At 37.3% G+C, this 16865-nt stretch overlaps 2 protein-coding genes across 2 annotated transcripts; both read left to right on the top strand.

The window, feature by feature from the left end:
• Positions 1-225: 225 nt before the first annotated feature.
• On the top strand, positions 226-3912 carry LOC124161212 (pupal cuticle protein 20-like). The gene is made up of 3 exons (XM_046537476.1): positions 226-316; positions 941-1092; positions 3492-3912. Exons 1-3 carry the CDS (start codon positions 308-310, stop codon positions 3691-3693), a joined length of 363 nt encoding a protein of 120 aa, XP_046393432.1. The 5' UTR covers positions 226-307; the 3' UTR covers positions 3694-3912.
• A 7853-nt stretch (positions 3913-11765) lies between these two features.
• On the top strand, positions 11766-16308 carry LOC124161024 (endocuticle structural glycoprotein ABD-5-like). Its single transcript, XM_046537162.1, has 3 exons — positions 11766-11843; positions 13226-13356; positions 15783-16308. The coding sequence occupies exons 1-3, from the start codon at positions 11835-11837 to the stop codon at positions 15982-15984; spliced, it is 342 nt and encodes a 113-aa protein (XP_046393118.1). The 5' UTR covers positions 11766-11834; the 3' UTR covers positions 15985-16308.
• The last annotated feature ends 557 nt before the right edge of the window (positions 16309-16865 follow it).

The following is a 16865-nucleotide window of genomic DNA, read 5'->3' as shown; positions in this document are numbered from 1 at the left end:
GGAACCTCTTAGGAAACTTTTTAGCACTAAAATTTCGTCAACAGAGCGCAAGTGCTCGAGGATGGAATGCGCGTAATGAACGGAAAACAATTTTCGGCGACTCTTGACCCGGATGGGAAGGGGTTTAGCGCCGTGCTGGCCTAGTGCCTCATCGCCGTCAGATCTGCTCGAGGAGACGGGGGTGGTCCTGAGTGGACGTATAAAAGATGAGAGCCGCGACACTAGCAGCATCAGTCAGCCACCAAGTTAGTCACAAGACACTTGCTCCAATCCCACAGAGGACAACACTCAACCAAAGCATCCCAAGATGAACTCAGTGAGTACCTACTTTCAAAATGCATTGATTTACAGTAGTTCATATACGTGACTGGTAGTTTTAGCATTGTGGGTCAAAATATATAAGAGTTAATTCCATCGTTCAGTTCCAGAAAATTGTGTGCAGATGAATTCTGTTACATGATTTCGCGAATAGTATTCAGATTTTTAAATTGAGAATATTGTATTAACTTATATTTAATTACTTAACTGTATTAGTTCCAATTTCTTGATTTTTCTAATCAGTTCCCTCAAAAAATGAATGGCTATTAATGATGATTATTACAATTATAATAAAAAATGGCGAATAAGTAATTTTATTCTTTCATTCTAATGACTCAATGAGGTGAATGATAATTTTTTGTGAATTAACATTGTAAAGTCATTTTACACAAGGCCATATAATTATTTAGATATTTGTTTAATTCCATTACTAATTTGGTACATCTCCATTGGTTTCAACACTCCCGTGACATTTCAAGGTAAAAATTCTTCTAGAAAATGGCATGGAAGTGATAAAACCGGTCCAGGTGTGACAAATAGAGTGTGCGGAATGGGCAAAGTTATCGGGTCATTTATTTTTACCAAGACGTGTTTCTAATAATTCATCTTTCTCTGTTCTCAGATGACCGTAGTTGTTTTCCTCGCCGTGGCGATCGCTGCCGTCAGCGCCCTCCCACAATTCACCACTGGCACTCGCTTCACCCCCACCCGCCCCTTCATCCCCATCGTGCAGATGGATGACGTCAGAGACGACGCTGGACAATTCTCCCTCCGGTGAGTGGAATGCCAGTAAAGGAAATGAACTTAGCAAAAGCCAATCACCGAAACGAAATATGTGTAATAACAGGGAAAAATGATACTGCACCCATGCCCTGAGTGATGAGAGATTCGGCAGTAACCAACACTGTTAGAATATTAAGATTTATTTTATTTTAAGTGAAATGGTACACATTGAACAAGACGGTCATTTTAAAGTGCCCGTATAATAAATAAAATTTAATCAAATAAACTAATTACAATTTCAAATGAGACATTAACAAAACAACTAACCGATTATAGTAGCCAGAACCTCAGCATTTAGCAAGTATATTTTTTCATTATTATTAAAATTAGACATTGCAATATTTCCACTGAGTTTTATTACTACACAACCAGTTTCGTCGTTACAAACAACATTACCAAGTGTTGTAATGCTGTTGTTGGTGTTATAATGTTGTTTGTACCGACGAAACGCGTAATATGCAATAATAAAACTCAGTTGAAATATTGCAATGTCTTATTTTAATAATATTAAGAACTTCCACCATAACGTGTCCAACATCATACAAGATATATATTTTTAATTGATTACGAAAACGGATCAATATCATCAATTAAAATGGACTGCCAATTAACAAAATTCCCCGATGAATTTAGCCAAATTGCCATCAACCGTTCTCAAATTGATACCGGATGCTAACATTCTTTCGAATTCTTTCTAAGGCTGAAGACCAAGGTAGCACTGTATTTTAAATTACCCGAGTACCAAATTACCTAAGAATATGCTAATCCTGCGCTAATATAGAGTTTCTCTAGGCGTTTTTGACCGCTCCACCTAGAAACTAATAGGAAACTAATTGAACTTAAAAGCCACCTTTCTGAATAGGTCAAGTTACTTCCCCATTTATTTCTGGGTAGGTTTTTCCTCGGTCATAGTTGCCATGTGTTCCGGGTCTTTCTAACCTTGGAGCATTTCCTAAAGCCTTTACGGTCATCAACCTCAGTTCCACGCTTTTTAAACTTTTTTGGTAAAAGAAAGAGCCTCAAAACGTCATAATTTCCAATCATTTAGCAAGAACAATAACTTTTCCAAAGTCGGCTAGGTTATCCCTAAATTGCCAAAAGTTGACGGAAGAAACTGGAAAAAAGTTTGAAGAGAAATCATTAAGTGAAGTGCCAACTTCAAAGTAAATCTCCGACACGATTAACAAAATGCATTAAAAATAATAATATTCCAGTCAAGTTCACTTATTAAAATCAATCACTGTGCTTAATATTATTTTTTCTAACGGAAATAAACGAAAACTAGTCAACAGTAAATTTTTAGAGTGTTACCTTCAAAAGCGCTTATGGCGTGAAAATTCTACGGGGGAAAATCATTAAATTCTGACCGGAAGAAGTGTAAAATCCTTTCAGAAACTCGTGCAAAAAAGGTTGTTCCATCATCATTCACATGTTAGTTTCACGTCTGATACATAATTTTAACAAAATGAATGGACAGAAAGCAGATTTTTTGTCACTTTTGTAACTTCATTTTCATTATTTTACGAATTATACTTCAAAAAAGTAAACTTGCCAACATTAAAAGCTTAATATGAAACATGGAAGTCAGAGTTTCTTAAAATAAGGATGAAATTAAATAGCGAGTTTTATTTTTAGCCAGTAATTTTAATGGTCAATTCCTCAACTGCCAGTGAGTGACAACGACGACGCATACGCGAGCGCCGCCACCGGCGGCACGGTGAGTTTCACACCTCGGGGCGGTTGTACGAGACATTCGTCGCTTCGGAGAATAATGTCACAAAGCTGTGGGAGGCCCATTATTTATTTCGCAATTACACAAGTGCGCGTGACTTCGGTATGCACGCTTTGCACGAGGACCAGCCTGTCCTTGAACGCGAAAAAAGGTGTCGCACATTCGGACTCTAATTGCGAAAATTTCACCTCGTCACTTAACACACCCGGTTGAGCTGAAAACCATTTGAGAGTATTATGCGAATTCACAATAAATGCATTTTAAGATTTTGGCAAGAGATTATTAAGTTTTGGGATCTATTCTTATATCGTGATGACTGCAAATGGGATAAGATTCAACCAAATATTCAGCATTCAGTTTAAATAAATAGATAAATGTATGCCTGCTGACATGGATGTGAAATGTTAGGGAAATGTACACAGCAATTTATACGAAAGAATTTGCTACCAAGAGTCTAAAAATACATATGAAGCTGATTTATAAGGTTGTGGTGGAAGTTTACTGACATAATACTCAGTAAAGTAATGCATTGTTGAAAATTGTGACTTTTCAATTGAAACAAAAGTGACAGATTTAAACAGGTAAAAATTGATGGAATAGCCCATTACGCACCATAAAATATTTTTGCTTTCATAGCAACAATTTCCTTTTCTTTCAGTTACATAACTGGAGATGGCACCACCGTCACCGAGGTTGGCAAGCTGGTCCCAACCGCTGACGGCAAGGGCTACGTGCTCGTCAAGGAGGGCTCCTACCAGTACAAGACCCCCGAAGGCAGGACCATCAACCTCAAGTACCTCGCCGATGAGAACGGATTCCAGCCAATCGGTGACCACCTGCCCGTTGCCCCCGTCGCCTAGACAACCAACAATCGCCGCTACTGCGCTCTCTCTCTCTCTCCATTGGCCAATTGGTCAAGTGCCTCGTGAGGACAAGTAGCACTCGCTTGAAGTGAATGCTTGTACCCGGAGAAGTGAACTTGTGATAATTCTGGAAGGTTGACTGTTAAACGTGTGTAAAATTTATGTAAAAATGCAATAAAATTTTTGGGTGGCACGATTGTGCTGCTTTATAAACTTTAAAAAAATTTGTGATTTACCACTCTCATAATTCATCATAAGTCAATATAAATTTTAAGATTGATTTGGCGAATCTCCCCTCTGACAACATTTCACTCTCCTATTTATAAAATTTTTCATGGTGACGAATTTCTCCTCTTCTACATCCTTAATAGCCTGTCTAATGTATTGTGACGAATTTGGGAATGTCCTTTGCCCTTCTTTCTGTCCACATTTCCTTCTACGATTGTTTTCTTTACTTTTTTACGACTTTCATTGAAAAAATAATATAATCCACTGCCAAGAATCTGAATAAAAATATTGTGCTTTTAAATACAAAGCCCTGTGGTCGAAGTACCCTACAATAAATACAGTTCAGAAATCATTTGCTGAAGATTGTGGCTTTCAACTTGAACCAAGAGGGATGGCCATACACGAGCAATGGTTTCGGAAATAAAAGTTTCGCAAGATAATGCAATAGGATTTAAAGTTACATAAAATACTTATTTTGAATAATTCCGGAGATTCGGGTTCGAATCCCTGTAAATCCAATCGTTTTCATGGCAAACTTAACCTTTGATTTTTACAACAAACTATTTTCCTTCCCATAGTATTCCACTTCCATATTCCTCATATCATTATTCAAGTGAACAAACGTCAAATTTAATTAAAATTTTAAGCCTCGTAGAAATTTGATACATGAATTTAATTATGAGGAAATAATTGGAAATTGAAACATTCGATTAAAGAAATTCGATTCCTCGAATAATATCCTCAGCAACCAAATATATGTAAAATCCTAATTTAACATTGTATCAATTACTGAAAAAATATAAATCGCGGTTACATGCTTTGTCGATTCTTCCCATTGAAATAGCATAGTTTTCCATTGATTCGGCACAGTATCCGGAATATTAATGCCCAACACGACCTATAAATAGCAATGTATACATAAACAGCTCAAAAATGGAACAATCGATGAAAATATCGTCACACGTGAAAGAGAAGCGAATCGCAAGTTTCCAACAGATTAAAGATAGATTATACATATTTATAATCTAAATGAAATCTTCCGATAGCGTCATAAGGAGCTAAATCTGTCCGATTTTTAAATTAAATGATTTTCATTATACATTGCCGCGTTAGTAGGTCTGTCCCCAGGCAACAACGAATTCACATGGCAATTGAGATTCGTTTAATTGATTTCCTATCATGGCTGAATGTCGCTGTAATCTTTCAGGCTCTTTTCTCGGAAAATACCATTTTAATAATTTTTTACACTTTGTTTCGAAGTGCACTGTACAGCATATGAATATAGGAAGGAATATGGAATTTAGAAGCCACCCGCCCTCACTCCCACCGATCGGAATTTTATCTTTCGGGCTTAGTTCTCGTTCAGTGTGCACAAAATTAAGCTCTCTTTAATCCATTTCTAGCGTAAGTTATAAGAACAGGTTCACGAAGCGAGGAATGTGATGTTAGGATCCTTAAAATAATATAGGCTACCTTGATCTCAATTTGGCAATACCCCTCTGTATAATACGTCTTCTTTCTTAAAAACATTCTTTTTAGCAGCTCCCTTGTTTTTATCAAAAACACATAGCAGCGTTCTTTTAAGCAAACAATCCAAAACATCAACCTAGCAAAATATACAGTAACATATAAATTAATACAGTTAAGAACTCGAAAAAGGAAACGAACATAAATAAATTTAAACAAGGGAATGAAAATGGAAATAGACAAGGCGCGACGTTACAAGAACAATCTCTACGACTCCAGTTTAAATAATAGATTATAAAAAAATGTTTGCTTCTGCGTAATTTTCCTCCAAAATCAACAACAGTGGATATCTATTTGTAATAGAATTACTTTCCTTTTGTAGATAGAGAAACATGCCTTTTAGCGGAATTTCTCCAAGGTAAGATATGATGGTCCTTCTTTGAAGGCTAAAAAAGTCAACAACAGTCATATTGAATATTTAAACCAATATAAATGCTATAGAGACGTGTTTAGACTTATCTTTTATTTTAGTCAGTAGGTAAATGCCCTAATCGAAGGGTTTTAAACCGGTAACTTTATAATTCAAACGTTTGAAGGTTAAAAATTCAGTTTTTGCAATCTAACTTTGTGGTGCAGCCTCATGGTTAAATTATTTGATTTTCTCAAGAAAAGTTCTCGAATAATTGGGACAAAGTTTGCCTGTCCCGATGTGTCCTAGTTCTTCAGAATCTACTGTGTAAGCAAACGACTTTGATCGTGTTTATTATCAGTATCTGTTAATGGCAGTCATGACGTTTTGGATCTCCCAATGCCAGAAACACTTGCTGAACTTCTAAGGTCGTATTAGCGTCAGGGCGTCCATTTGAACCAAATTTTAAAGCAGTTACGCCGGGAAAGAACCAAAAGGTATTTACCTACCTCTACGGGGAGGATAAACACGAAAACATTCGGAATTTTTATGCATTATATTATATCATACCATATTTTATTATATTACACAACCGCGTCATAATTAACACTTTGCGTACTATAGGCGTAATATTACACCACGCGAAGTCCTTCAATTTTGCTACGGGCGTAAGACTACGCCATCCGTATTTTCTAAAATCATAATTTTCCATTTTTTAACAAAGTAGTAAACCTCTAAATCAAAACTTCAAAGTGAAAAAATGAAAAAAATGAAAATTCATTATTAAAAATGGTACCGTACATCTGTTCAGTTTGCACATCGCATCAGAGGCTAATTGTTAAGAAATGAATTAAAAGTATTGAAAACGGCCCGCATTGGCGTACAAATCTACAGTACTAAGGTGAGCAAGGTAAATAAGTGTTGATAGGAAACACCTTATTTCATTTTGATTGTAACACAGTAGTGCTATCTCTCAATCGGGTTTGTGCTAATTATAGCTCTACGGATTAGAGGAAATTATCAAAATATTAATTAAACCAAATTGTAAATTTCACTCAACCGCCTCCTAAGCAGAAGAATAATTCCGGGGGCTAATAAGTTGAAAGCAACAAAGAGAAATTCTCATTCCTGAACCGAAGGAAAATAACGGCTCAAGACCCGAAATTGCGTCACGGATCGTCAATGGTGAGTAGTCTGATTCCGAGGAAAACATCACTTCCCGCAAGTTTGAGCCGACGGGCGCCGTAGATGCCGCGGGCGCGAATTCCGGTGTCTAGCGCGATGTGCAAATTGTGTGCTTTGGGCGAGGATGATATATATTTTCACGCCCTTCCACTACGACCTTAAAAGTTCAGCAACGTTGTTTTTGGCGTTGGAAGATACAAAGCGTGAAATTGCCATCAATATATATTGATAATGAAGAAAATCAAGGTGCTTACAGATTGATTTCCGGAGAACTCGGATAGGTACTCTTTGCACCAATAATCCGAGGAATACACGGGGACATGCTAACGTGAATGCAACACAGACTATTTGATGATTCAAATTCATTAAGTTTCCGGAATATTGCACTGATGAAATAATAAGTATAATTGAGAAAATATACTAAAATTATAAACTTTTTTCTGAAATCCTGAGTGTATTTTGAACTCCTATTATAATTTATTATTAATAAATTTTTAAAATTGTGTTGTGCCCCCTATATAGATAGCTGTGTAGGAAATAATAATTTTCCACATCAATACAATGCCAGCATTTTATTGACTTCAATGTTACCGTTTCGTTTTAAAAGCTTCTAGATTAAAGATAGTTGGATTGACACCCTGCTACTACGACCTTAAAAGTTCAGCAACGTTGTTTTTGGCATTGGAAGAACCAAAGAGTGAAATTGCCATAAATATGTATTGATAATTTAGAAAATCGCGGTGCTTACAGATTACATTGCGGAGAACTCGGATATATACTCGGATAGGCACTCTTGGCCCAAATAATCTGAGGAATTCTGGGCGACATGCAAACGTGAATGCAACACAGACTATTTGATGATTCAAATTCATTAAGATTCCGTAATTAGCTGAGTTAATCTGTAAAAAAAGGAGTAAACTGATGAAGGTGAATAAATTACTCTCGAAATGTTGTCATCACACTGAAGACAAGAATTATTGCTTACTGACAAACGCTGCAGAGGGCACACGCGTCTTCACGTATGGAATAGTGTGTTTGTGAGTAAGGTATGCGTACGACAATGAAAGAAGATACACTCTCAGGATCAGATCCCTGGAGGAGAAAATACGCAATTGTTTTACAGTGTTTTCATTGAAAAAATACATACAATTACACGTGAATGCTGGGATAATACAACCGATGCGTGTATATTTATCGGATTTTTGTCCCACTTAACAGGAGAAAAGTCAACTTGCTGCCCCAGTTGGGTCATGTTCTCTCATTTACAGAATTTTTTCTTGGTTTAATGCGAAGGAATTTATTGGAGTAAATTCAGTAAGTTACTGGCAATTTATCATGAATACATTAGTTCCACTTCACGATCCGTCTCAATACATTTTGCACAAACTTCAAATTTGTATTTGTATTGCCTATAGATGTATCTGTATTATATGTAGACGGTAATTACATGAAATTAAAGTGGTTTTGGAAAAGTGCCATCAAATTTTGATTTACTCACCTGTTCTCGCAAATTTCTCCACGACAAGCGCAAGCTGCTTACATTCAGTAGAAAAAAATAACCAGAATCATTTAAATCCTTTGAACTTAACACAGTAACATATGTTATTGATTTCCGTAAACTTAGATAATTCACTGGAAAATATTTTTACGTGCTAGGGATATAAATCCTTACTAATATCTCCTCAAAGGGCCCATTAACTAAAAGAAGAAAAGAAACTTATGAGATAGAAGGTACTCTTTCAACAAAAGATATATTTATGGGGTTTGATATTAAGAAGCGATTAAAAAATTTGTTATCACCTAAGATAATAAGGTTTCGAACATTAGTATATACTCATAAGAATAAACAAAGCCACTTATTACCCTAGAGGTACTCTCTTGGTGGCTCCACAATACAAGCTTGGAATCTCATCTACCCTAGTTAAAAGAAACAACAAGCACCACTTCGTTTAGTGTTTGAATTTGGATGAAATGGATATGCAAGCGATTGATCAATGTCTATCCCTTAGTAAATAAATTTAAAAAAAGCAATGAGTAGTGGTGAAGAGCTATGTGAGTTCTAATGCTACTATTTTCAATTATAGATAATGCTTTCTGAAATATTTAACGTGGGATATATTCTGCAGACCATGAGAATCATTATTTCCACCGCTCGTTAAGAAGAGCATGCTGTGTTTTCTATCTGAATATAAAAACTAGCGTGAATAGGTTCTGAAAGACATTATTGAGATTTTTGGTCTTGAGTCTTATACGTTAGCCTGTAATTCTAGGTAGAGTAAAAAGATACAAATTTGAAACTTACAGAATGGGAAAGGCCAAAGACTAAAATACTCTCTTTCTCCGAATATCGTCTTGATGATGCACTTGATGAAAATGAAGGCTTGCTATCTGCAATGCAGTAAATTCACACATACATCAATACAGAATCACGAGATAAAAAGCTAAATTCTACGATTTCTAAATCTAGAGACATTTAAATGCATGAAATTCATATCTAACCTTAACTCTCAAACCATACAAGCTCTAAATGAAATACCATTTTTTTACTCCAAGCCAAATTACTGATGACTTGTTAAAGAACCAAAGTAAATTTTTTAATCGCTAAATAAATAATTGTAAGAGCTTATTTCATTTGGTTAATAATAATCATATGGTATTCATAAGTGCTAGTACTCTTGAGAATTCCAACGGACTTTTTAACCATAGATACAAATTAGATATCTTTAAATAATTCCAAACACTTTATGCGGTTCTAAGGTTCAAAACTTTAAAAAAGTAAGTTCCTGCTTGCGAGTGAACAAAATTACTGGAAGACAATCAGGTGATTGGCATCTTGACGCAAAAACTGCCTTAATGAAATCAAATTGATAATCATATTTAAATACCAAATAATACAAACTAATCTTCTGAAAATATAGAGGAAAAGGATTCCTAAATCACTGCTTTTTTCTCCTTGATTGCATGGTAGAAAATTAGCTATAACGCGCATTTATGCAAGAAGTACATAAAGTCTTACGGTGCAGAAAGACTTAATCCGTGAGCTAAGTGAAATACAAGGGAAAGCTTAGGGATAACTCAAAAACTGATACGAGTATACAGAAAACGTTAAACACATGTTAAATGAATTAGATTGGGGGCAGCAACAGGCTCGGAGGCTGGGCACAAGGTTTAGATTGCTTGAACAATTGAAAATACATATCTTTATGAGAGACACAGGCAAAATCATATTAGAACCCCATTTCATATCCACGTCGGACAGAAACGATAAATTAAGAGAGAAAATTTGTCAAACGGATAGGTGTGATAGTTCGCTTTCTCCCCACACGATAAAAGATGTAAATAAATTCTAGGCGTAATTTCGTTAAAATATATCATTTTCCTGTGTATATATATATATATATATATATATATATACGGTTGGCATCCTAACACCCCCTGCCACACGACTTTTTAGGCGGCTTGCGGGATAGTATGTAGATGTAGATGAACAGTTAATTTGATTTAATTAAAAAAATAATTTCCTGCGGCGCATTCGAATATTACCGTTAAACATTTTAGTAACGACACTATTGAAATTTTTTTGAAAGTTTCGGGGAGCTCGAAGGCTTCACTCGGCATTTATACCCGATGTCCTTTCCTTCAGAAGCAGCACAGTATTCAGTAGCACTCTACCCACAAGGATACCAACATCCTCCAAGTTTATGACTAACAATTAAATTATTTCCCCATTATCAGTAAAACGTTTCCGCGGGGAATGAAACAAAATGTAAAGGGTGGGTTAAGATGAGGCATCACTTCCACTCGACTGATCTTTTTTCTCGAAGTATTAGCCGTTCCGTCATGTAAGATTTTAAAGAAAAGGTTAGTGAAGACCAAAGTGAAGACTGCTCTGAAGTGTAGCTCTTTATGGTGCGGAAACGTGGACACTTAGGAAGGAGGACGTGAGAAGACTGGAGGCGTTCGAGATGCGGGTGTGGAGAAGAATAGAGATATTAAAGTGGACGGAGAAGAGAAGGAACGACGAAGTGCCGAACATGGTGGGTAAGGAGAGAGAACTTCTAGGTGATATAGGGAGGAGATAGAAGGTATGGATGGAGCGAGTACTTAGCGGGAGGGAACGCTGAAGATAGAGATAGAATCACTCCTCTTTGTAAGCACATCAGTGTTAGAGGGTAAAATGTTGGGTAAACGAGAAGGAGGAAGGAAGAGAATTTGATTTTTATATAGAATGAAAGGAAGTAGTCCTTATTGAATAGTGAATTTAATAGAACCTTATTAATAATGCTAACATCGCATTCCAGAATCACATTTTACACTGTTTCTTGAGGAAAAATAAATACGTGATACTTGCCCCTCTCCCCCATTTCAGATTGGGTGATAATTGGCTTGACCTGCATCCCCCTCAAACACCTCACGTAATTAATACCCTATCACGCAAATAATTATTAAAAAGCGAAATTTAATTTCTAAGCCTATGTCTAATTCCACGTTCACACTCATCATTTTTAAGTTCGTTAGCCTCTGACATCGCAAAGTTTCTTCCCTCACCGCCTTCTGCGTGCTTTGTTCCTTCCTTGGGACCTTCTTTCGTGGCTTTGGGGAGAATTTCACCTTGCATAAGTCAGCACGCACGTTTTCGCAACCGTGATCATCAGGGCGGAGGCTGCAGGGGGATGGGGTAGGTTGGCCCACAGGGGAGGAGGGAATACCGATTCTTGCGAATGGGAAATGAGAGGCGGAAACGCGGTGCGATTCGTATAAAAGGAGGGCGAAGTGTCACACGGTCATCACTCGACCACTGGACATTTTCGGAGGAGGATCAGGGTAGCAGGCAAAAACCACCAGCAACATGAACTCCGTGAGTACTCAACCATTTCAAGGTTAACAGGGCGAAGTTGCAAGATTAGGTACATTTTAGAATCCGATGAAAATTATTTTTGTACAATTTTATAATTAGTTTCAACGCAAAAGGTGGGATACCTGAGGATGACTCTTATGCAAGGAAACAAGTATCACAGTTAAAAACTAATCATCGGATTTAAACGTAGTTTTGTTTCTTTATTACTTCCATCATATCAGGCTCAACTTTTTGGAAGTTAAATTTAATGTAAATGAAATGAAACACTTTGCTGTATTCCACTAATTTATTTTACGGAACGACTAGTTTCAACGCAGTAACGTCATCAGGACGCCGCTGCGTTAAAACCAGTCGTCCCTTAAAATAAACCGGTGAAATCATTGGTGGAGATAGATACGGAAAAGGAGACACAGGCCAGGGTTTTTCTCTGCTATAGTGGCTCGATGAGCACGACTTACGTCTCCTGAATCACAATGTGGACTTGAGATATCAACACTTCGTTTTGGAAAACCCAATCTAAAATTCACCTTGGAGAACGGTGGCTTGGTGGTTCAACTAATAGCACACCTTACCGGAAATATCGATAGTAAATTCGATCGGGATAACCGAATTAGACTTCCGGATAAGTAAAAAAAACACTTTCATTACCTTGGTATGAATACGAACCCGTGGACGTGACTACTCACAAAGTAACTTGTTTGAAAGGCATTGAGTGATACACAGTAATAAATACCCTTTAATTTCCAGTTAATGTCATTGTAACCCATTGGATAATTAGCGAGATCAAAGACTCGAGTACCTCCACTCTTTACAAAGGCAGTAGTTTTAACCACCATCATTTTTAATGATCATCAACCCGAGGATTTGTTTTACCTACCTCTCCAATCAATATTAATGAACTCCCATCCAACTCTTAGATATTTTATTTAGTTTTAGCTGAGTTACGAATTCAATGATAAAATATGAAGGAATAATTCTTGGGTACCACCCTTGTTGTTTTGGGGTAATAGGTGCAGACGTTTAGAAGGATGAGTCTGTCATCGTCTTCAGGGGTAGATTTAGCAGCCAAATTCAACCCCTGAAGACAATGGCAGACTCAGCCTTCGAAACGTTGGGATATATTATCCAAAACCACATCCGGTGGGAAACACGAGAATTATTTCTTCAAACTATACGCCGGGTAAACCTCAATGTCTACAGTGGCAAAGCAATTTGTCGGGGCACCCGTTCGGGTGATTGTGTACGAAATTACTTGTGTAATGCAGCATTTTTGAAGTTAACGTACACATTGTGACTTAATATTGGAGAGAACCAAGTTGTGCTTTATGGCTTTTGCCATTCGTAATGAATGACGTCCTTCACGTCGCATTTTCTCCTTTCAGATGACTATCATTGTTTTCGTGGCCGTGGCCATCGTAGCTGTCTCTTCCATGCCCCAGTTCGCCACCCATGGAGTCATCCCGGTTCTCCAGAGGGACGAAGCCCGTGACGACCACGGCCAATTCTCCCTCAGGTAAGCTAAATCAAAAAAGCACTCACAATCAAGGGCGGATCCAGGATTTTTTTCTTGGGAGGGCACAAGGGTCTGGCAAACAAACGGAACTCTCAAATTTGGGATTAAGACTAAAATACTACAATTACTGTACGAAATATACTTTTTATGTTATTTATTTTATTCCCAAACTACCGAATAAAGCTATATTGGCCATTTTATATCGGAATGCTCAACAAATTCAACAATTGCACGCAACAATCAACCATGCCCTTAATAGGGGAAACTTACCCAGGCGGGACTCGAACCGCGACCTCTTGTTTGGCAGGCGAGGACTTTACCCCGCCACCACCGAGGCGGCGATTTTAATATGAAGATTATTTATGTGAAAAATGAATAAATATAATAACAACAGTTTTCTTTAAAGGTTCCCTTTAGACATCTTACATATTTTTATTATTAACTCGCGATCAATAGCGAATAAATCAGATTGTTTGCATGGTATGCTCTCTGTCGCCTAAATGACGTTCGCGCATTACCATCTCGGTTCGCTACCTTCTTTTTTTTTATTTTACTTGGGGATTAACTTTTGATACTTGAATTTATATGAAAGAAAAGCTTTCCAAGTACCCTCTACATTTAAGTCTATTTCGCAAAGGAAAACGAGCGTCATGATAACGGGGTAATATTAAAAGTCTTGTCTATTTTTTCATCCCATAATAGATATAACTTTTTTCATCATTGGTCACTTTATATGAAAATGATTAATAAATAAGATTGCTTTGGTTTAGAATAGATCCAAGCATTTACGCATTTATTTATTCAGACGGCAGAAAATGTTAATGGCTCGTTCACAATTCATCCACTTTTTTCCCCAAAAACGAACAATTATATTCATTTGATTGATGCTAGATTAAAAAATACTTTTTGGGTACATAATTTTTACTAACAAGTGCAAAAGTAACCCTAAAATCCGATTGGATTCTCGAAAAAAAAGTTTTAAACAAAAATTTTCATAATAATTTCGTTATTGCAAATTCATAAGTAATGACTTTAAATTCGTATATGCATGCGAAAAATTTCAGAGAAATCAACATTTTCATTAAGTACATACGTAATAATAATGGAAAAATAAATTTTTCCACCTTTTTTCTATTTAGATAAACTGCGGAATGCGTTTTTTTTCTTTTTTTTATCAACGCATGGTATCCTTACACTCCCACAACACGCCGATTGAAGCGAGCTGCACAATATTTTATAGATATGAGCCCTAGAATCGTCATCAACATTCTTGACGCGACAGCCCATGTACTGCTCTGGTCTAAGCGACAATGATCTGCTTCCATTCGACCCTATCTTGGCTCCATCTCCTGATTTTCCGTCCTCTCAAGCAGGCCTCTACTTTAACCAATCCATTCGTTCGGCGCATTATAACATCAAGTCCTATTCAGTGCATAATCACGTATATATATTTAACAAGTTTGTTATCTAATATAGTGTTGTTACCCCTATGACAGATCCCAAACCCTGATGGCCAAGTACTTTGACTTTGGAGTTTTCCTTGCCTATATAAGCTACTTCCACCTCGACAGGGAGCCCAATTCGTTTATCGCACCACTGCCCGACATCGCTTAACTTATTCAATCTTGTCTACCTATTACTTCCACCTGAAGTCATAGAATTTCACGCTAGCACATAGACAAAGGAAGGAAGAGTGTTCAAAGACATAATTTTTTTATAACATCTGGTAACAGGGCACACTCGCGGCCAATCGGAACGCTTGACTCAAAGATTCTGTAGTTTAAAAGTGGTGGGTTTTCGATCTAAACATCATTGGTGATTTTTGTTACTGCTAGCATCAGCTATCCAGGGTTAAAATTTCGTGACAAAGTTTTTCCACCCTATATACCTTATTTTGATCTGGTAATCATCGTAAAAATAAATAAATGGGCCGAGATTAGGCGACATAGGAAGTTATTGATGAGTAACATCGGAAGGCTTAGAGATTTATTGACGCATTCAGGCTATGATAACTTAAAAGCAAAGCTATATCTCCACTTCTTTTTTGTCTCTTTTTTTAAATCGAGTCAAAATTATTCTTCGCCCTATATGTTTAAAAAAACAAGAAAACAAAAAAGCATAAAAATATGCTTCAGTCTTCTGAGCCCCAACAAGCGCGTGGCATTATGCGTAAAATAAAAATTATTATTACAGTATTCTACCGATTGAGGTAGGTTTCCATGAAGTACTAAATATGTGATCTGGGAGCCTCCCTTTCCTTCCAGCGCTACCTTCTTCAATTCACTGAAACGCCGTTTCAATCTATCTAAAAATATAGCCGACTTCTTCTTCTCCATCTTCTTGGTCTTCTTTTCTTCTCTCTTCACTGATGCTGCTGCTGCTGATAAAAATTTGTTCTGAAATTAGTTCATTCTTCTTTCGTACAGATACATCACCGGAGATGGCACCACCGTCACCGAGCAAGGAAAACTGACGCCCAACAGCGACGGATCTGACCTCGTCCTCGTCAAGGAAGGCTCTTACACTTACACCTCGCCCGAAGGCAAGACCGTCACCATCCGATACGTAGCCGACGAGAGGGGATTCCAGCCCGTCGGTGACGCCATCCCAGTGGCTCCAGTCGTCTAAACACCAAACTATCACCAAACACAATATTCGACCAAACACCTCCCCAGTTGCTGCTTGAGAGCGGAATAATCTCCGGCAGTTCTCGGAAGATGAATCTGCATTGTGTATCATGTATGGTCGGCCAGACCTTGGACAGCGTAGTGATGCAATAGTCATCCGAGGATTTCGATGGAAGATCGTCACATGAGTGCGTCGACACCAGCCCCCATTGTGATAAAAACATTAACTCTCAATGCAACAAGATATGTACGACTTCTTAAGAAACCTCGAGCATTTCGTTTGTGAATAAAGTCAAAAATTGCCAAGGATGGCCATCATACCAAATTCACGCTGGTGTTTCTTTCGATTTCCTTTCCTGACAAATATCTTCTTCATTCTAAATATAGTTTTACACGTTCATTAATGCGTTGGAGTGTAGGCTTTTAAGGAACTTTGTCCAAATATTTTGCAGTTATTTCTTAAAGATCTACTCTCCAAACTTTAATCAATGTAAAAACTTGAGTTGATGAAATCTTCTCGGGAAATCAGCCGGGTGATGATGGCCATCGAAACGTTGGCAGCAATGGCCATCATCACCCGGCCGATTTCCCGAGAAGATTTCATCAACAGCATTCGCCGGGAAAGAACCAAATCCTTCTAAAAACTTGAGGTCAAGGGAAAGAAAAAAATACTCTATAGTTTTTTATGTGATTTACCTCCTTAAACAGATAATCATTCTAAAAATCCTGCGACCTCCAAATCATTTTGTAGAAAACTGACATTATATTTATGAATTTTTTAACAACATAATTCTGTATGCAGACACAATCAAATAAAATTACTCGAGACGGGTAGCACGGTACTTTTGCGACGAGAGACCATAAGATTACGGCAATCCCTAG

The sequence above is a fragment of the Ischnura elegans genome, chromosome 6 (genome assembly GCF_921293095.1).
Source record: "Ischnura elegans chromosome 6, ioIscEleg1.1, whole genome shotgun sequence".
Taxonomy (NCBI): domain Eukaryota; kingdom Metazoa; phylum Arthropoda; class Insecta; order Odonata; family Coenagrionidae; genus Ischnura; species Ischnura elegans.
Note: the sequence above shows the minus strand (reverse complement) of the source record. Positions and strands in the feature narration are given on the sequence as shown.

What these genes read in the sequence shown, in the direction of transcription:
- LOC124161212 (XM_046537476.1), top strand. An exon ending in GCTGGACAATTCTCCCTCCG is followed by an intron (nt 1,093 to 3,491) that starts GTGAGTGGAATG and finishes CTTTTCTTTCAG; the next exon opens with TTACATAACTGGAGATGGCA.
- LOC124161024 (XM_046537162.1), top strand. An exon ending in CACGGCCAATTCTCCCTCAG is followed by an intron (nt 13,357 to 15,782) that starts GTAAGCTAAATC and finishes TCTTTCGTACAG; the next exon opens with ATACATCACCGGAGATGGCA.